The following is a 20,972-nucleotide window of genomic DNA, read 5'->3' on the forward strand; positions in this document are numbered from 1 at the left end:
GGTGTGCCTAAGGTGCCTTATGTTTAGGCTTTCGGTCGCTACTTCTTGGTGCTGCCCCCTCACTGGGACTGGCATCTGACACAGTCTGCTGTCCTGTTGGCCTCGATGGCCTTGGCGGCTGTCCCTGGCCTGTGAAGCGTGTGCTGGCCCATTCTGGGAGGGAGCTGACAGTTCCCCAGCTGGTATCTCCCCAGTTGCTGCAGCCTCTCGGATGCAACGGTCACTGGCAGAGGAGCTGCTGCCCCCATCCGGAGTGCCCAGAGAGATGACAGGCAGCTGCTGCGCCGATGTGAGGTCGGTTCAGACCTCACTGCTCACCGTGAATGGATGGGCATCAAGCTGGGAAACTTGACGCCCAGACCATCTCCCACACTGGCATTGACGATGTGGCACTGGTCAATGCTGATGTGAGGGCTTGCTGGTCTGAGCGCATCCCCAGGAAGCCCTGATTGGTCCCCTGGAGGAGCCTCTCCACAAGAGTCACCATTCTCTCCATGGAGGACACATGGCGCTCGGCCTTGAGGCTCATTGCATCAGCGATGGTCTGCGTAGACTCCCCCACCACAGAGATCAAGCCAAGCATAGCCTCATGTATCTCCCCGAGATACTCCTGCTGACCCTGCTGCGTTTCCTGCATTTGCTGCGTCACAGGTGACTCCAGAGGCACATTATCAGCCACTGACTGAGCATGTGCCTGGTCTCTTGCAGTCCTCCAACTGCTGGCACCATGGGCATTCTCTGACTCTGCCAGCTCCTCCAGCAACTGTGAAGTGCTGTCACCACTGTGCCCCGGTACATCAACTGATGACCTAACTCCCACCAAGGTGCTAGTATCTGCCCTGGTGCCTGCCTGGCAGAGATGGTATGACGCTGATGAGTCCGAGACATCCGGGCCCTCAGGTGTGAGAGGGGTCCCCTGCTGCTCCTCCTCCCAGCCCTGTTCCGCTGATGCTGGAAGCAAGAACAAGGACATTTGATTAGTTAACATGGAGACAATGTCAATGTACATCCCTGTCCCCCGGATCATTATGCGCTCATTCTTCCATAAGCAATGGTCAAACCATGTTGCAAACTTCAATCACTGAACATTCAGCACTGCCATGGCTGTTGGGAGAACAATGGTGACCTCAGTGCTGGACAAACATACCTGCCCGTGGCACCCCAGCCTCACCAACGCAGGTGGATCTGGGCGCATGGCGCCCCTCCAGATCTAGGGCCTCCTGCTCGAACCAGCTAAGCATCATCACCTGGGCTGGCCCCCAGCCAGTCCTCACTTGCTCAGCGGCATTATGTGCATTCTTCTCCTGAAAAGGAGAGAAGAGCATTGATTAGTGCTACTTGTACCTGGATTCTCTTCGCGGCAGCCCACCCCAACTAGAGTGGGACATTGCAGGGCTTCAGTGTCTTCTCACCCCACTGTGCCGAACACTCACACAAAGATGCCAGGCCTTCCCCCCCCCCCCCCCCACCACCACCACCACCACCACCACCACCTTGGCCAAATTCTGCCTAGATCACACTTGGCACCACATGGTCTAACCTTCCATAGCAAGGACGTGCAAGCACGTGGAACGCAGAGGACAGCAGATCGATTGGTGCCACGCCACCTTGAAGCTCCCCTTCCAGCATGTCATCACCCTGACTTTGGCATATCCTGGAATTCCAGCACTGTGCCTCGGTGCAGGTCATCCAGGTTGCCCCCAAAACAGTAATGTGGGTCTCAGTGTACCACATGCTGCAGGTGCAGAACCCATCTCTTCACTACCCTCTCAGGGTGACCTCGGCATGGGCAATATCTGCTGGCCTACCCAGCAAAGGACTCATGCCGTCAATGATTCAATGCAATCACTACACTCAGACTTGGGGGGAGCGACGGCGCCAGGCGGGAAAGCCTACTGCTAGGCTAAGTGACCAATGCCAACATGGTACTCACCCTTCCTGAGCGCAAGAGGTCGTTGAAGCGCTTGCGGCACTGGATCCACATGCGTTGCACCACATTGTGGGAGCTCACTGTCTCCTCCACCTCTTCCCAGGCATGTGGGGTGGCCTCCTCCTCCTGCCGTGCTGCCGCCTCCTCGAGGGGGGCAGGAAGGCAATCTTCCGAAAAACAAGGGGCACAGTGCCTCCCTGCCCTACCCTCCTGCCTGGCCTGCTCACCAGCAGCGCTCTGGGGAGCCCTTCCAGTAGCCATGTTTGACAGCCTTTAAAAAGCTGCAGCAGCTTTTTTAAATAGGCTGCCCGGTCGCCATTATACCTGGCGGTCATTGCAGTCCCGCTGCTGCCCACCCACTCCTACTATCCTCGGGAGCTGCAATTCACACTGGGCGGGCCTTAATTGACCTGCCCGCATAAAATGGTAGCACAGACCTGATCACAGGCGGTGATTAGGTCCATGCCCACCCACGCCCGCTCCTCCTCCATCCACCCGCCAGCCAGAAAATTCTGCCCATAAAGATTTTCAAATGTCATTGTGGAATCAGGAGCAGAATTCTTAAACTTTGAGAGGGCAGATATGAAGGATCACTATCAGAGGAGGATGGGGTCCAGGTGGTTGAAGAGATATCTGACCATGTCATGGTTCTGCCCTGTTTACAATGGCCCGTAAGTTCTGGGAAGGGAGGTGTTTATATAAACACTTCGGCCAGCATTTATCAGTCAGCATGCGGGGCCGGGCTGTAAAATGACGCACAATGATGTCAGGCATGCGTCCCAACGCCATCGTGCTGTCTCGTGATGCTTCGTTCAAAGGGCGTGCACTGGAGTTGGCTGCAGGCCCGCTGATAAATGATAGGCTATTAATGAGTTAATTAATGTAATTGTTTATGCTGCCCATCCAACCTTAAGGTTGACAGGCAGGCGAAAAGGCCATGCGGCCTTCACGTTTTTTAGGAAACCTCATCCATGAGCAGGATGAGGTTTCCTAAAGCTTTTATTACTGAAATAAAAATTTTATATGAAAAATAAAAACATGACACAGTCACATGAGGGGCCATGTCACATTAAATTTTTAATGTCTGTAAAAATGCTTTTACAAACCACTTCAATCTCCCTGAGGCAGCTCTGTGCTTTAGGGAGATAGAAGTACTCTTTCGTGCACATGAGTGAAAGAGCGCTGGCTCCGACCCTTCCTCCTCCCCCCACCCGCACAGGTAGCGCTGATCGGCTACTGCTCACGTCTTACGCTGGGCAGGCCTTAATTGGCCTGCCTGCATAAAATGGCGGCACGGAGCCAATCTGCGACCACTCCCGCTGAGCCCACCCAATGCGGGAAAATTTCTGGCCATTATGTCAGGGGTGTGCAATGGGTGTGGGAGGACAGTTCTCTGGCCTGCTGAGAAATTAAACTTATTCTGTCCTGATAAGTTCTCAGGGAGCTCACACTCCAAAATAACATGCATTTATATAGTGTTTTTAAAGTAGTAAAATGTAGTAAAGCATCCAGGTTGCTTCATAGGAGCGGTAGCAAACAGAATTTGATATCAAGCCATGAGGAGTTATTAAGGCAGGTGGGCAAAAGCTTGAACAAATTGGGTTTTAAAGACCATCTTAAAAGCGGAAAGGTAGGGAGGCAGAGAGGTTTAGTGAGTGAATTCCAGAGCTTAGGCCAGACAGCTGGAGGCACGACATCCATTTGTAGAGCGATGAATATCAAGGCTGCACAATCAGCCTGAATTGGAGAAGTGCAGAGATCTCGGAGAGTTGCAAATTTGAAGAAGATTACAGAGATGGGGAGGGGCAAGCCAGTGAAGGATTTTGAAAACAAGGATAAAAATTTAGCAATTGAGGCATTGCTGGACTGGAACCAAATGTAGGTCAGTGAGAACAGGGACAATGGGTGAACTGGATTTGGTTTGAGTTAGGATACAGCTCCATCATCTAAGAACTGGCATGAATCATGTTGAAGGCCCCAAACATTTACCAGGGAGGAGATCGGATTAACTTCCCAAAGATGCCTACTTGTGGTAGTCTAAGGGTCTGGTATATACAGGGTTAATGTGGGACTGAGCACAGTACTGCCCACGCAGTGATGTAAGAAGGCTCGTGACCCAGATCTAGAGGCAATGTGCTGTGAACTGAGACATATTAAGATCTAGACATGGAGATAGCTCCTTGCCTGTACCCTTTACTGCATATATATGTATATAGTTACAAGTAGTTAAGAAAGACTTGTTGTGAACATTCAAAAGACAATGAAGACTTCATTAACAAACACATTCTGTAATCAGCCATGGTGGCAGCTGGGGATCAAAAAACCATCACCCTCACAAGAATGTTGAAAATGAAGAAAAAGAGAAACTTCAGTGGATTCTGAACTGAAAGTAGCTCCCTACTGAAGCTACAGAAACTGAGAAAGTTCACCAGATAAAGCTCCTGACAGGAGAGTCTGGAAGCTAAAGGCAGAAGTTTCACTGTAGCAGAAGACTCCGTGGAATCTCCCTTGGAAGTTCACTTTCAGCACTCATAGTCCATATCCTGTAAGGGTGAGCTAAATCTTTTTAACTTCCAGGCTTCAGCCAGCTCTGAGAAGCCACTTTTACTAATTCAGTCAGAAGCACCATTTGAACGAAACTTGTCACTAATCCCAATTAAATGACCATGGATCAAAGATCCAATTTACCAGATCAGTTTGGACCAACCCCAAGGCTAAATCCAACAGGACATTTAGTATCCTTGAGAAGCATTTTGTACGTTACTTGAGTATATCTGGTCTCAGTAAAAAAATCAAGGGAAGACCAGATTATTGCCTTTTATTCCTAGGTTGGTGGTGGAGGGAGTGAATGTTTTTGGATGGGGTGCCAATCAAGAGGGTTGCTTTGTTCTGGATAGTGTCATGCTTCTTGAGTGTTGTTGGAGTGCACTCATCCAGGCAAGTGGGGAGTATTCCATCACACTCCTGATTTGTGCCTTGTTAGTGGTGGCAGGCTTTGGGGAGTCTGGAGATGAGTTACTCACTGCAGGATTCCTAGCCTCTGACCTGTTCTTTCAGCCACAGTATTTATATGGCTAGTCCAGTTCAGTTTCTGGTCATGCAGGATGTTGATCATGAGGGATTCAGTGATGGTAATGCCATTGATCATCAAGGGCAATGTTAGATTCTCTCTTGTTGGTGATGATCATTGTCTGGCACTTGTGTGGCGCAACTGCTACTTGCCACTTATCAGCCCAAGGCTGGTTGTTGTCCAGCTGTTGCTGCATTTGGACATGGACTCCTTCAGTACCTGAGGAGTCATGAATGGTGCTGAATATTGTGCAATCAGCGAATATCCCTGCTTCTGATCTTATGATGGAAGAAAAGTCATTGATGACACCCCTGCAGTGATGTGCTGGAACTGAGATTGACATCCACAACCACAACCATCTTCCTTTATGCTAGGTATAACTCCAACCAGCGGAGAGTTTTCCCCCTGATTCCAATTGACTCCAGTCTTGCTAGGGCTCCTTGATGCCATACTCGGTCAAATGCTGCCTTGATGTCAAGAGCAGTCACTCTCACCTCACTTCTGGAGTTCAATTCTTTTGTTAATGTTTGAACCAAGGCTGCAATGAGGTCAGCTCCTATCAGATTGTCACGGGCCTGTCTGCTGCATCATACACTTGCAGTGGCCTCTGCATGTGCTTCTGCTACATCCTGGCCCTCATCATCATCATCCTCTTCACTGTCCTCATGGTTGGGAGAGACACCTTAGTCCTCCATTTCTCCCTCAGCCAAGCCACCCCCCCTTTGTAATGCAAGATCATGCAGGGTGCAGCAGACAATGATGAATGTGTCACATATTCTGTGGGGAATATTGGAGTGTCCTGCTTGAATGGTCCAAACATTTGAACCTCATCTTTAGGAGGCCTATCGTTTGCTCAGTCATGGCCCTTGTGGAGGCATGTGTGGCACTGTAGCTCTCCTCGGCGGCAATCTGCAGATGGTGAACTGGCGTCATCAGCCAGGTGTTCTGGGGATATCCCTTGTCCCCAAGGAGCCAGCCCTGCAATCGTCGAGGTCCTTCAAACACTTGTGGGAGTGGTTTAGAATGCAGGTATGGTGAGAGCTCCCAGGGAAACAAGCACAAACATGCAGGATTTGTCTTCTGTAATCACATATCAGCTGCACATATTGATGAATGTGACTGACTGTTGCCGCGGAGCTCTCAAGGCCATATATGTGCAGTCAATAGCCTCTGCATTTGCAGTTGCTGCAAAACCCAATGCTCTGGCAGCCTGACTTTTGGGTTCCAGGCAGAATGTGAGAATTGTTGCACTGCCATGAAGAGGGCATCTGTTAACTCCCAGATGCACTTGTGCATCGTTGACTGGGAAATGCCACACTGGTCCCCAGTGGAGCCCTGGAGAGCCACTGGCAAAGAAGTTTAGGGAGGCGGTTAGCTTTAATGTCACCAGCATGGGATTACCCCCAAGTCCTTGCGGTTGCATATTTTCATGGAGAAGCTGGCAGAGATGAGCAACCTCATTCTGGTACATCTAAGGTGACTTGGGCATTGACTTTCCCCCATCTGTATATAGCTGCAGCACCTGCAATATATCTGTTGGTGGGCCAATGCTCACTGTCGCACTGGGGCCCTGTCCACTAGCATCCTGACCTCATTGTGGCCCCGCTCCCTCTTGCTGCTTAGTCTGTTGCTCCTCCTGGCCCTGGGCTAACCTGCACTGGTTCCTCCTCATCTGGACGAGAGCCAGTAGAAAGGTAGGATTGCCTGGAGCCTGCATCATCTAGGCCTCAGTGGATCTATGAACAAATTGCAGTCATCCATCTAGTGAGCATATTCTTTGTCGATTAGCCTCCTTCTCTGAGCCACGAAGTCAATACTAAGCCCTGTTTTGGCTTCCATCTAGACAGGGCATCCCCACCTCACCCCTTCAAGGTAATACCGGAGAATCATATCAAATACTTGAAGGTTTTATGAACTGCGCAGCAACATTGAGACCTTCAGCATGGTGCGTGTGAGATTTGCCCTTGCGTCAAGCACCTTCTCCCCTCCCTCTGTTACCCACCAAGTTCCCCCATCCTCTTGCACAATCAATGCCTTATCATTTCTCTCCCCACTATAACCATTCAGCTTCTCCCCGTTATCCTGGACCCAGTTATCAGTTTTGGAGACATTCCTGTTCTCCTCACTGTTCCCATAACTGTTGATGTGCCCTTCCCCCTGACCCTGACCCATCCCGTTAGCTGTACCCTGACTTTCTGCAGCATCCCTACGGAAAAATCCACTACCTGCCCATGAGATTAGCACTTCCATCCTACCTGATCCAACTCCCTTCTCTATGACTGTGCCCTCTGTCTCCTAGTACCCTCATTAAAACCCTTTGGGCCAAATTCTTGAACTCATGTACCAAGCCTTTTAGACCCATCTCTCTATAACGCTCACTGTCCAGAGAGATCTTCCACCACACTACAACGGGACCAAGACATGTCTGACATGCTTACCCTTCTAAATAAGCCCTAGACAGTTTGGTCTTCTTCCCGAATACTCGCCTAACAACCCCCTGGCAGCTTGGCTTTCTCCCCCAGACACCCTCCTAACATGACCCAGACACCCTCCCACTCTTTCCCACTGCTCCTCTCTTCCCTGCTGGTCCATCCTTCCCCGCGGGTCCTCCCTCCCTTGTCTAGCCTTCGCACAGCTTGGCCTACCGGCACCCTTTCTCAATCAAGAGGCTGACATTTCTAGCAGTCCCCAAGAAGGCCAAAGCAGTGACTTCACACTCACTTCAAAGTCCTGGAAGAAATCTATCTGGCCAGGTACATGTCACTTATAGGCAGTCATAAATGCAAATGTTCTAATTTCTCACTGGCAGGGAACTTAATTTGGAGGGGGAGCTTAATTCTGGTGATCTGACCTCTAATTGAGCATGCATGACATTCAAATACATGCAAAAGGACTTCCTGAGATTGTTCGAAGAGAAGCTTAACTGTCTTTAAATTCCAGAGAACTTAATTGCAGAAGTTCACCCTGCCATCGGGAAACTGATTTTTGGTTTCCCGCCAAATTAAGTTCCCCCACCTGCCAAACTTCCCACTGCAGGGGGTTTGGAAGATTCTAGCCCCAATACATCCCAAAGCAATATGCAGCCAGTGAAGTACTTTTGAAGTGTTCTATTGTAGGAAACACAGCCAGAAATTTGTACACAGCAAGCTCCTACAAACAGCAATGTGATACTGAGCAGATAATCTGTTTTCGTGATGTTGGTTAAGGGAAAAATATTGGCCTGGAAATCAAGAAGTAATATCCTGTTCTTCAAGATAATGCCATGGGATCTTTCACAACCGCCTGATAGTTTAATACTCATCCAAAAGACAGCACCTCAGTCAGTGCTGCACTCCCTCAGTAATATGATGAAGTGTCAGCCGAGATTTTGTGCTCAAATCTCTGGGGTGGGATTTGTACCTACAGCCATCTGCCTCAGGATGAGAATGATGCAATCTAAGCCATGGCTAATAGTTGCGAAGTGATATTACAAAATAATTTGGAAGTGGAATAGCCATTTGTCCTTCTGAAAATGCTGTTTCCCAAAGCACCAAGCCCACTTTGCCCCTATTCAGTCCTTAATTTCTGGAGATTCCAGGGTAATCCTGGAGGACTGAGAACCATACTGTCACTGCTAAATGCAAGGTGTACCCCCTATACTGGGAACCCCTTCTCTACCAACACAAGTATGCAAATTAAACATTTTTGAATCATGATATTCAGAGTGCTACCTAGAACTAGAGAGCTATCTATGTGTGTCTATTTTATACTTATCACATTTTAATTTCATGAAAATAAGAAAAATTTTGGTTCTAGCATATAATGCTGAGTATTTCACCCAAATAGTGCTGCACCAGTAATATTCCTGGCTCTGCGTATAGTAGTCGCTGTGTTCATTAAAAGAAATAACTTGTATTTACATAACATCTTTCAGTTTCATAGGTCAGTGGAACCATAGATTGCCCCTGCCATAGGCCTTGGAGTCTACAGAGCTCCTGAATTCAAGCAGCTCAAAGGCTGGGAGGTCAGCTAAAGTCAGGATGACATCTTTGTGGTGGGTGGATGTGCTGTTTCCACAATGAAGAAGGGGCAGGGGACGAGCAGAAAATCCCAAACCATTAACTTTGTATTTTCCTGTTTGTGTAAATTTGAGTGTTTTATATGAGAGGGGAAATAAGGACAGCCCTTCATAAATAGAAATCCAATCTTCATTGTTACACCATTTATGGCCGTGCCTTCAGCTGCCTTGACCTTAAGCTCAGGAATTTCCTCCCTAAGTCTCTCCACACCTCTATCTCTCTCTCCTTATTCAAGTCACTCCTTAAAGCCTAACTCTTTGACCAAGCTTTAGGTGACCTATCCTAATATCTCCTTATGTGGCTTGGTGTCTGATTTTATTTGATAATGCCTCTATGAAGTGTCTTGGAATGTTTATAACGTTAAAGGTGCTATATAAATGCAAGTTGTTGTTGATTTCTGAACATTAATTTTTTTCATATATCCGATTTGCTTTTAGGAACTGGACGAGGTAATATTTTAAAAGAAGCAGGTCTTCCAGTGATAGGAAATAATGTCTGCAATCGCCCTGAGTATTTGAATGGAACAGTAAAAAACAGCGAACTGTGTGCACAAAATTATGTTGGATGCCCGGTATGTGAACATTTAGCTGGGTAGAAAGTGTCATGGACAGAATCTATGGGCAGAATCGTCTGTGTCCACTAACATTGGGCAGTGGCATCAGTGAACAATATGGCAAGCAGGCCAAAAATCGGTTTCACGATGTCATGAAACCAGATTGCGAATATCCGCTCTGCCCACTGATGGCAGACGCCTTTCCCGCCATCGGACATCGGGAACCCCATTGTAATACATCTGCATAAGATTATAAGCCCAGCCGCCAGAATTGATCTCCCCGCTCCAGCTGGACCATTCACCCACGTGTTTCACAACAGCATATAAAGGCATGCATTTGGTGGGCTGCACTTTGAGTGGAACTCGGGAGTTGAGTACACAGTAACATTGTGGAGCACTCAGCCAGATCGCCTGTTGGACTTCAAGGTTGAGGCACTTTGTCAGGGGGTGGGGTGGACAAGGGCCACCCTGAGGGTGCTTTGTGTGGGGGAGGGCAGTGGGGGTGCAAGGGCTGCCCTGCAGGTGAGGTGTGTTGTTGGGGGGGCAAGGACTGCATTGTGGTTGAGGTGCAGATTTGCACCAAGCACATTAGTAGGCAGTTTTACCCACTGGCTGCAGTGGCAGCTTTTCATGCCATATTGTCCATATCATCCCAAACCCACTGCATTAAATATGCATTCCCGGGAAACACGCCGTTTTCATGGTGGGCGGGCTCTCATTCACCCGCCACACCATTACCTCACTATTTCAGCACACCTGGCGCCATGTTTAAAGTCCAGCCGAGTGCACACCTCTCAGTGTTTCCAGCCCATGACTGCTGCAAAGAAGACATGGCCCTGAAAGGCAAAAAGACTGCAGCCCCCAGGTTCAATGATGCATCCCTCAAGTGCCTTTTGGACGCAGTGGAGGCCTGCTGTGATGTCTACTACCCCTGCTCTGGCTGCAGGTTGGGCAGCAGCCTCACTAATTCAGCTTGGGGTGCAGTGGCAGCTCTGGTCAGTGCCAACGACCATCAAAAGAGGTACCCAGTGCTGCAAGAGGATGAATGACCTCTGTTCCACCAGGGTAAGTCATTCTCTTCATCACTCTAACTCACAACTCACAAACCCATCACACATCCACAGGGACCTCACTCACTGCTGGTTCAAGGGCCACACCCATTCACTCTCCCACACATACCTTCATTGTCCTCATCCCATCCATTGGACCACTCACTACCCACATATGCCAGGCATACTTATCATCTGGCCTGGTAAGCGTCCTTCTTACACTGTCTCCATCTCTGTTCATGCAGGACAAGCTGGCACACAACAAGGTCACAACCAGTGGAGGAATATCTGAAATCAAGGTCCTCACGGACTTTGAGAACTGAGCCATCCAGCTTACCAGCGAGGATCTGTGCTGATAGTGAGGTCAGCGGTGCTCTACCAAGTGAGGATCCAGCAGCGCAACATCCATCAGACAACCGTGCTGTGAGTGATATGTCCTGTTTCACAGGCCACTCCTATGCACTAATTATCTCCCCTTGCTTGCACAGGCACATCTGGGAAATAGCCCTCGGAGTCCACAACCCAGTCAAGCTCCGAAGAAACCTCAGAAGAGGAATCTGGAGGCACCCTTCCTGAAGTCTTGTCACAGCACTCACCCACACTCTCCACCAGCGCAGAGAAACCTCGTTGGGACCGAGCTTTACAGTAGCCTCAGGATCACAATCTGGTGAGCATATCGCACTGTCTGATCCGCAGCAGGCAGCAGCAGGGGCTTTCCAGGTGTCTGGCACTCAGAGGGCTGCTGGAGGCCAGAGATTGCTGAGTCTGAGTCAGATGACAAGCCTCTGGACTCAGTCATACCTCAGTTGCCGGAGCTGCAAAGGCAAGCTCAGGAACATCAGGAAGGGATGCCTGCTGCACTCCTCAGATTGCAAGGCACAATGGAGGAGGCGGTCTGCCTTCAGTCTGAGGTGATAGCGCTCGCATGCCAACACACCAAGGTCAACACTGGTAGGATGACAGCCGCCATGGAAACCTTGGTCCAGGAGGTCGCTCCTGCAATGCTCCACGGGCTCAACTCCATCACTGACACTATAGTTGACCTCCAACAGGGTATACACAAGAGGGATGCAGGGCAGCTCGATCTCAGTCCAGCGTCCCCTTCTCCTCAAACAGTCAGCCAGGGGCACTTGGACATCCGTAGGGTGGAGGATCAGCAGGTGTAGCCCCCAGGGTCATCGACCCAGGTGACTCCCGGAGTGTCCAGCCCATCTGAATCCCCTCTTCCTATGACCTCAGCAGCTCCAGCTCCACAGGCTGAGGAGGATACCACTGCCACACAGGAGGACCCCGAAAGCAAGCTAGGGCCCTCCAGGTCTCAGCCAAGCAGAGGATGCCCTCAAGGTCATCACAGACAGGGCGTAGCAGTCAGCATCTCTGCTGTGGATGAACTAGTGGCAGGATTAGGAAAGTTAAGAAGATGTAACTCTTTCGAGTACAAACACGTTTCCATCTGTTCCTATTCAGATGAAGTTACATTGTTTCATAATTTGCCATGGTGAGATTTGAACTCTTGAGCTTGGGGTTACAAGCCCAGTACCATAACCACTTGGCTATTTAGGCCAAGCAGGTGTAACTCTTTCCATTACAAACATGTTTCCATCTGTTCCTATTCAGATGAAGTTACATTGTTTGCCATTGTGAGATTTGAACTCTTGATTTTGGGGGTTCAAACCCAGTACCATAACCACTTGGCTATTTAGGCCAAGCCCCACAGGAAGCTGTAACTCTTTCAAGTACAAACACGTTTCCATCTGTTTCAGATGAAGTTACATCGTTTCATAGTTTGCCATTGTGAGATTTGAACTCTTGATCTTGGGGTTACAAACCCAGTACCATAACCACTTGGCTATTTAGGCCAAGCACTATTGTGAGATTTGAACTCTTGATCTTGGGGTTACAAACCCAGTACCATAACCACTTGGCTATTTAGGCCAAGCCAACCAAGCAGATGTAACTCTTTCGAGTACAACCCCGTTTCCATCTGTGAGATTTGAACTCTTGATAATCTTTTAAATGAAAACCAAATCAACAAAATTGGGATAAATCAGGCACAGCCCCTAATTCAGGTCAGCTGTAAAACCAAGAGCAAAGTTTAAAGGAAACTTACAAACTTTAAATCAAAATGTGATTAAAGGGGTCAACAAAACTTGGGGTTACAAAGCCAGTACCATAACCACTTGGCCATTTAGGCCAAGCAGATGTAACTCTTTCGAGTACAAACCCGTTTCCATCTGTTTCAGATGAAGTTACATTGGCCATTGTGAGATTTGAACTCTTGATCTTGGGGTTACAAACCCAGTACCATAACCACTTGGCTATTTAGGCCAAGCCAACCAAGCAGATGTAACTCTTTTGAGTTAAAACCAATAAAACGAAATTAACAAAATTGGGATAAATCAGGCACAGCCCCTAATTCAGGTCAGCTGTAAAACCAAGAACAAAGCTTAAAGGAACCTTACAAACTTTAAATCAAAATGTGATTAAAGGGGTCAACAAAACACCCCAGTCCCCGCGGTGCCCACCGGACACGGAAGGGCTCGAGAGTGCCAGCAGACACTACGTGCTCCCTCTCCAGGGACATCTGGCCGTGAACGTAGCCGCGGAAGAGGGATAAACAATCGGGCGGGACTCCCCCGTCGATCGCCCGCTGCCTGGACCTGTTAATGGCCAACTTGGCTAGGCCCAGAAGCAGGTTCACGAGGAGGTCCTCCTCCTTCCCGACCCCCTTCCGCACCGGGTGCCCATAGATCAGGAGCGTGGGGCTGAAGTGCAAACAAAACATCAATAAAAGGTTTTTCAAATAACTAAAAAGGGAGTGCAGCCTACCACACCCTATATATGCATGGTCCACGGACTCCACAAGACCGCAAAAAGGGCATGTGTCCTGAGAGTCCGTGAATCTATGCATTCTCCTATTATAGGGGACTGCTGCAAGCAACACCCTCCAACCCAGGTCCCCGATAGAAAGGGGGAGGATACCTCTGTAGAGGGCCTCCAATCGGGGGCCTCCGCTGCCGGATGGCAACAAGGCACGCCAGGGCGTGTCCGGGCGGCGGACAAGGGCGAGAAAATGGAAGGTGTGCAACAGCAGTCCGTACAAAAAGCTCCTCTTTGCCGTGCCAAAAGGCACAGAGGGCATGACCCCGAGGCGGCTCATATTGCGGGGCACCAGCACCCGAGGGAGGGTTCGGGGCTTGGGGCCAATGTGGAATTCTGTCCGAACAGGGGAACACTCAGATGGAAGACCACCGCGCACCTGGGCCACCTCAAGACCTAAAATTACATCGGGTCCGAGCACGACCGTTCTCAGGTCTTGGATGGCATAGGCTGCGACCTGGACACTCACAGATGCGCGACGCGCCAACTCCTGCGGGAGCATCCAGCCTAGTCCTCCGCCACCCAGCACAACCCGATCCTAGTCACCCCTGTGGCCACAGCCCTCCTCTCCGCCAACCACTGAAAGGGCCGGAGGGGAGGATTCCTGAGCAGCGGCTCTCTGACGATAGCCGCTACTCCTGACGGGGGAGAGCTGCGTCGCGAGGCGACCATATTCCAGACTTTGATCAGGTCCTGGTAAAAGACGGGCAACGCCTGCAAGGAGCCACCGAGGCCCCTCTGCTCTATAAACAGGAGCTGCACGTCATAATTGAGGCCGTGCACCTGACGGAAGAAATACGTCGTCAGGGCACACCATCTAGGAGGAGGCTCGACGTAGAGGTATCGCTGCAGGGTCTGAAGTGCAATCTTTTGTCCCAGAAGAAGTCGACTAACAATTTCTGGATTCTTGTGACAATGTCCGGGGGAGGGGTCAAAGTGACCAGCCGATACCACAACATGGCGGCGATCAGCTGGTTTAAAATCATCACTGACAGAGCGTGCCAGTTAATAGGCTGCCTTCCTCTCCACTGTGAAGGTCGGAGGAGCAGCAAGCAGCAAGGTTAGGAAGTTTAAGAAGATGTAACTCTTTCGAGTACAAACATGTTTCCATCTGTTCCTATTCAGATGAAGTTACATTGTTTCATAGTTTGCCATTGTGAGATTTGAACTCTGATCTTGGGGTTCCAAACCCAATACCATAACCACTTGGCTATTTAGGCACAACCAACCAAGCAGATGTAACTCTTTCGAGTACAAACACGTTTCCATCTGTTTCAGATGAAGTTACATTGTTTCATAGTTTGCCATTGTGAGATTTGAACTCTTGATCTTGGGGGTTACAAACCCAATACCCAGCCTGGGAATGGGTGTTAATCACTTGTACATACTGTTCGCTACTGCCAGTAGACTCCCAAGAATGTCTCCCTGCCTATGGCTCCTTGTTCTGATGAGCAGTGTTCATGTCACTCATATGTGAAACCTTTCTGCACAAGATATAGGCTGGTGTCTCAGTCCAGGGCCTCTTCCTTGTGCTTTGTGCAGTCTTCAGAGCAAAGTGATGATCTGGCCTCACACTCTGGACATATTACTGAACCTTAAACCTTGACCATGCTTGTCATTTCTGCCAGAATGACGTGGCTAGGCATCACAGAGTTCCGTTATTCTCTCTGTGTGCTCTCAGCACCTTTAAGGTGGGACTGGCCCCCATCTCTTCAGCATCGGTGACCAGTGACGCTGTGCTTCTGAAGGGGTCAGGTGCTGAAGGCGGACAAAGGAGCAGATGTTTTAAAGTTGCATGGCTGGCTCTCTATGATAAGACCCTGATCACAGAGCATAAGCAAGTTGCCCTCGGCCAGACAGCAGTCAGACATACTTAGAGGCTATGTGAAGATGTATGGAGTGTCCTCACTCCATGTCGTCATCATCCTCCTGCAATCGAATGCCTATTAGGGCCTCCACTGCATCTCCATGATAGGAGCATTATCATAGAAGGTATGTGCATTGCCATAAGCCAGACTGGAGTCAGACATCCATAGATGCAATGTGAGGATCTATGGTGTCTCCTCATTGCATGTCATTATCATCCTCCACAAATCAGCAGCAATGAGGGCCTTCCAAGTGCACCTACCTTGTCTGGCCAGTGCGAGGAATCATCGAGGGACTACCTGTGGGTGGCCGTTGTCCCCAAGGAGCCATCCCTGCAGCTTTTGTGGATCCTGGAAGACTTAAGGGATCTGTGACCAACTGAGAATGTAGGGGGTCGTGGACACTCCCTGGAAACCGTGCGCAGACCTGCAGGATATGTTTGCTGTTGTCGCACACCAGCTGTACATTCAGCGAATGGAATCCCTTGCGGTTGACATAGTTGACCGCGGGTTGCAATGGAGATCTGAGTGCCACGTGGGTGCAGTCGATGACATGCTGCTCCTGTCGGAAACCCGAGATCTGGGCAAATCCCAGCGCTTTTGCATCCTGGCTTTTTTGCTCTGGGGTGAATTGCACAAAGATGTGTGCCCTCGCAAAGATGGCATCCATGACCTCATGGATGCATTTGTGAGTGGAGGCTTGTGATATCCCACAGAGGTCACCTGTGGAGCCCTGAAAGGAGCTACTGGCATAGAAATTGAGAGCCACGGTCACTTTCACAGCCACTGGCAGTGGATGCTCTTCATGTCCCCGCGGCGCCAAATCCTGCAGCAGCTGGCAGATGTGACCAACCAGTTCCCTAGATGTGCAGTCTCCAGCGACATTGGTTCTTGGTCATCTGCAGGAATGAAAATGGTGTCTATAGACCCTGGGTGTTGCTAGGCACTGACCAGCAACAGCTTGCTGTGGCTCTTCGGAGGTATGTGCGGGAGCCTCAGCCACCCCTTCTTCAGGGTGCTGCTCCTCTCTCTCTGTGCAGCCAGGCACCTCAGTCACTCTCTTCTCAGTTGTCTTCACTCTCTGTAAGCCATGAGGCATGGAACTAGTTCACTAGGCTCCATGATCCTGATGTTGTACTCCTGCAGAATGAAATAGAGAGACGTGTGGGTTAGCATGGCTGTACTAAGAACCTCTCTTGGTTATATCTGAAGGCCCCTTAACACATCGAGGAGCATGCTGGCCACCACTTGGATGGCCAGAGATTAGTGGGCTGCATGGCTGCCTGAAACCGCACCCACCTCCACCCTACTCCACCCAACATTTTCCCATTGGACTGCATGCTGTGCTCTCAGCTCAGGCGCAGGCATTTTCCTAAACTGCACTGCAAGGCTAAACTGTTAGCTTGAACCTTGGGGGAGACTGGTCCAACCCGGGATGATGACATTGCAAGGGGCTGTGAGCACCTCCACCAATGACCAGCTTTAGCAAGGAGATTGTACCATGTGCCCAATCATCCAACTGTTCTGCAGCAGTCTGTGCCTCGGCCACGAGAAGCTCTGGAACACTTGGTGGCACTTTGATGCCTCTGCGTTGCTTGACTGGGCAGAGAAGCTACAGGCCCAACTCCAATCATATTAAAAACAAAAAAACTGCGGATGCTGGAAATCCAAAACAAAAACAGAATTACCTGGAAAAACTCAGCAGGTCTGGCAGCATCGGCGGAGAAGAAAAGAGTTGACGTTTCGAGTCCTCATGACCCTTCGACAGAACTTAGGCAGTTCTGTCGAAGGGTCATGAGGACTCGAAACGTCAACTCTTTTCTTCTCCGCCGATGCTGCCAGACCTGCTGAGTTTTTCCAGGTAATTCTGTTTTTGTTTCCAATCATATTAATGTGGCTGCACCTGAACTGTCCCAGCTGCAGAGGAATGGTCACTTTATACAAAGTTTCCCTAATGCATGGGGCTTCCCCTCCACCGCCAACAGCCCCCCCAACTCCGCACATGCTTGTGCACTATCTTTAACCGCAGGGCAGTCCTTGGCCCTCGCCAACATGCCTCAACCTTGAAGTCCAATAGACCACCTGGGCGAGCACTCTGCAACTTTACTGTGTGCTCACCTCTGAGGTCCCTTCAAAGTGCAGCCCGCCAAGTGCACGCCTTTTATATGCTGTTGTGAAACAAGTCAGCATGCAATCACACTGATGTGAGTGGACGATCCAGTGGACGGGGGAGGATGATTCCAGTGGGCTGGGCTTATAATGGTATGCAGATGTATTACAATGAGGTTCCCGATGTCTGATGGCAGAAAACGCAGCCTGCCATTGGCAGGCAGAACGGTCGATTGCAAACTGGTTTCATAACATCGTGAAACCGAGTTTTGGTCTTCTCGCTATATTGTCCACTCATTCACCGACACACCGGATGCCAGTGGGCATAGACAATTGTGTCCTATGTGTTTACTTATTGCCCGTTCACAATGAGTTTTGCATATGAGATTCGTATGTTTTCTTACCTCAGAGTGATTGTCCCAATTTAAATAATTCCAGCGGCAAACTTTTTGTGGATTTGAAAATAAGGAAAGTTATTTATTATCACACATTTGCCCTGGAGATTCAAAAACGCAATGTGTCACTCACTCAACTCACAACCAATCAGCCACACAAAGGTTAGATACAGATGAAGAAAATAAGATACAAATTGGCATTATTTTAGTCTCTTTTATAGCAGGGTTGTAGTTTCTTAGATGAGTTGATGCTTTGACTAAAGTGAAGGTCTTGTAGAGCGGAGAAATCTCAGTAGGTTATAAGGCTTTGTGTAGTCAAATTTTTAGGAGGTTGGTTCTCAGGTGAAATTGAAGTTGGGACAGATTGCAAGGTATGGCTGTTTATTATCTTGGCTGCTTAGCTGACTTGCAGTTGATTCGATGGCTGTCTGATGGATCTCTGATGGAATTCTGTCTCTGCAAGCAGCTTCTTGTTGAATTTTAAATACAAAGAGAAATTATGGCCCTCTCATCATGTGACCTCCACCAGTTCAAAATGCTTTTCCAAATAAAATGGGTGACTAGGGCATTAAACATCCTGTGTTGTGACATTCACACCTTGAGAGTTTGAGACAGCAAGGGTCTTTGTGTCAGAATATGCATTCAATTTGAAATTACCCTTTTGAATGCCTTTCAGGAAAAGGCATTGAGTCAACTTCAGTCTGAATGCCTCCTTTTGTTTCCTCTGCAGAGAGGGAACTTTTTCAATCCACAAAAGAAATCAGGTGATCCTCAGGTGGCCACCTTTTTGCAGCCTTTCATGGTCCATTTTTAAAATATAAAAATTAGATTAAAGTTCAGAATATACTGGTGCTTGACAAAAGTATAGGATAGCTGAAAATAATGGATGGGGACGATGAGTCACATAAATGAGAGATTAACATGCAACTTCACGAACTGAGGGAGGCAATCATTTTGCTTTAATGCTAATATTTAGTCTTCAGATTGATTCCTTCATAATTACATCATTACCTTCTAACCAGTAGCATTGAAATATAAACTTAGAAACAAAGGAACAGTAGAAGACCATTCAGCCCCTGGAGCCTGTTCTGCCATTCAATTAGAGCACAGCTAATTTGTACCTCACTTTATTTATCCAGCTTTGATCCATATCCATTGATATCCTTATCTAATAAAACAGCAAATGCAAAACACACTGGGTGCTGGAAAGCTGAAATATAAGTAGAAAATTCTGGAAACATTCAGCAGTCCTGGCAGCATCTTTGGAGAGAGAAATAGAGTTAACACTTCAGGTCTTTAACCTTTCAACAGGACTGGGAAAAATTGAGATGTAAAAGGTTTTAATCATGTACATTTTTTAAAATTCATTCATGGGATGTGGGCTTCGCTGGCTAGGCCAGCATTTGTTGCCCATCCCTAGTTGCCCTTGAGAAGGTGGTGGTGAGCTGTCGCCTTGAACTGCTGCAGTCCATGTGGTATAGTTAGACCCACAGTGCTGTTAGAAACGGAGTTTAGGATTTTGACCCAGTGACAGTGAAGAAACAGTGATATATTTCCAAGTCAGGATGGTGAGTGACTTGGAGAAGAACTTCCAGGTGGTGGTGTTCCCATCTATCTGCTGCCCTTGTTCTTCTAGATGGTAGTGGTTGTGGGTTTGGAAGTTGCTGCCTAAGGAGATTTGGTAAATTCCTGCAGTGCATCTTGTAGATGGTACACACTGCTACTACTATGTGTTGGTGGTGGAGGGAGTGAATGTTTATGGATGTGGGGCCAATCAAGCGGGCTGCTTTGTCCTGGACTGTGTCAAGCTACTTGAGTTTGTGGGAGCTACACTCATCCAAGCAAGTGGGGAGTATTCCATCACACTCTTTACTTGTGCCTTGTAGATGTGGATAGGCTTTGGGGAGTCAGGAGGTGAGTTACTCGTCGCATGATTCCTGGCCTCTGACCTGCTCTTGTAGCCGCAGTATTTATATGGCTAGTCCAGTTCAGTTTCTGGCCGATGGTAACCCCCAGTATGCTGATCATGGGGGATTCAGTAATGGTAATGCTATTGAGTGCCAAGGGGCGATAGTTAGATTCTCTCTTGTTGGAGATGGCCATTGCCTGATACTTGTGTGGCATGAATGTCACATGCCACTTGTCAGCCGAAGCCAGGATGTTGTCCAGGTCTTGCTGCATTTAGACATGGGTGCTTCAGTTACCCGAGGAGTTGGGAATGGTGATGAACCATTGTGCTAGGTATGACTCCAACTAGCAAAGAATTTTCCCCCTGATTCCCATTGACTCCAGTTTTCCTAGGGCTCCTTGATGCTCGGTCAGATGCGGCTTTAATGTCAAGGGCAGGCACTCTCATCTCACCTCTGGAGTTCAGCCATTCTGTCCATGTTTGAACCAAGGCTGTAATGAGGTCAGGAGCTGAGTGGCCCTGGCGGAACCCAAACTGGGTATCAGTGAGCAGGTTTTGCTAAGCAAGTGTTGCTTGATAGCACTATTGATGACCCCTTCCATTACTTTACTGATGATCGAGAGTAGACTGATGGGGCAGTAATTGGCTGGGTTGGATTTGCCCTGCTTTCTGTGTATAGGACACACCTGGGCAATTTTCCACATAGCCAGGTGGATGCCAGTGTTCTAGCTGTACAGGAACAGTTTGGCTAGGGGCACAGCAAGTTCTGGCACACAAGTCCTCAGTACTATTGCCGGAATATTGTCAGGGTCCATAGCTTTTGCACAGTCCAGTGCCTTCAGCCACTTCTTGATATCAAGCGGAGTGAATTGAATTCTGAACTGAAGACTGGCATCTGTGATGCTGGGGATCTCCAGAGGAGGCTGAGATGGATCAAATGCTTCAGCCTTATCTTTTGCTCTGGTTTGCTGGGCTCCCCCATCATTGAGGTTGGGAATATTTGTGGAGCCTGCTCCTCCAGTGAGTTGTTTAATTGTCCACCACCATTCACGACTGGATGTGACAGGACTGCAGAGCTTAGATCTGATCCGTTAATTTGTGGGATTGCTTAGCTCTGTCCATCAATTGCTGCTTATGCTGTTTGGCATGCAAGC

The 20,972-nt window shown here is 48.8% G+C and overlaps 1 protein-coding gene across 1 annotated transcript in view; it reads left to right on the plus strand.

Annotated features, from left to right (window-relative positions):
- LOC121288275 (plasminogen-like) overlaps positions 1–20,972 on the plus strand; it is a 216,023-nt gene that overhangs the window by 188,430 nt on the left and 6,621 nt on the right. The window contains exon 27 of the mRNA XM_041206794.1: positions 9,496–9,629. Within this exon, the coding sequence (XP_041062728.1) occupies positions 9,496–9,629 (134 nt within the window). The remainder of the gene's footprint in view (positions 1–9,495; positions 9,630–20,972) is intronic.

This window comes from Carcharodon carcharias, chromosome 2 (assembly GCF_017639515.1).
Source record: "Carcharodon carcharias isolate sCarCar2 chromosome 2, sCarCar2.pri, whole genome shotgun sequence".
NCBI classification, from domain to species: Eukaryota; Metazoa; Chordata; class Chondrichthyes; order Lamniformes; family Lamnidae; genus Carcharodon; species Carcharodon carcharias.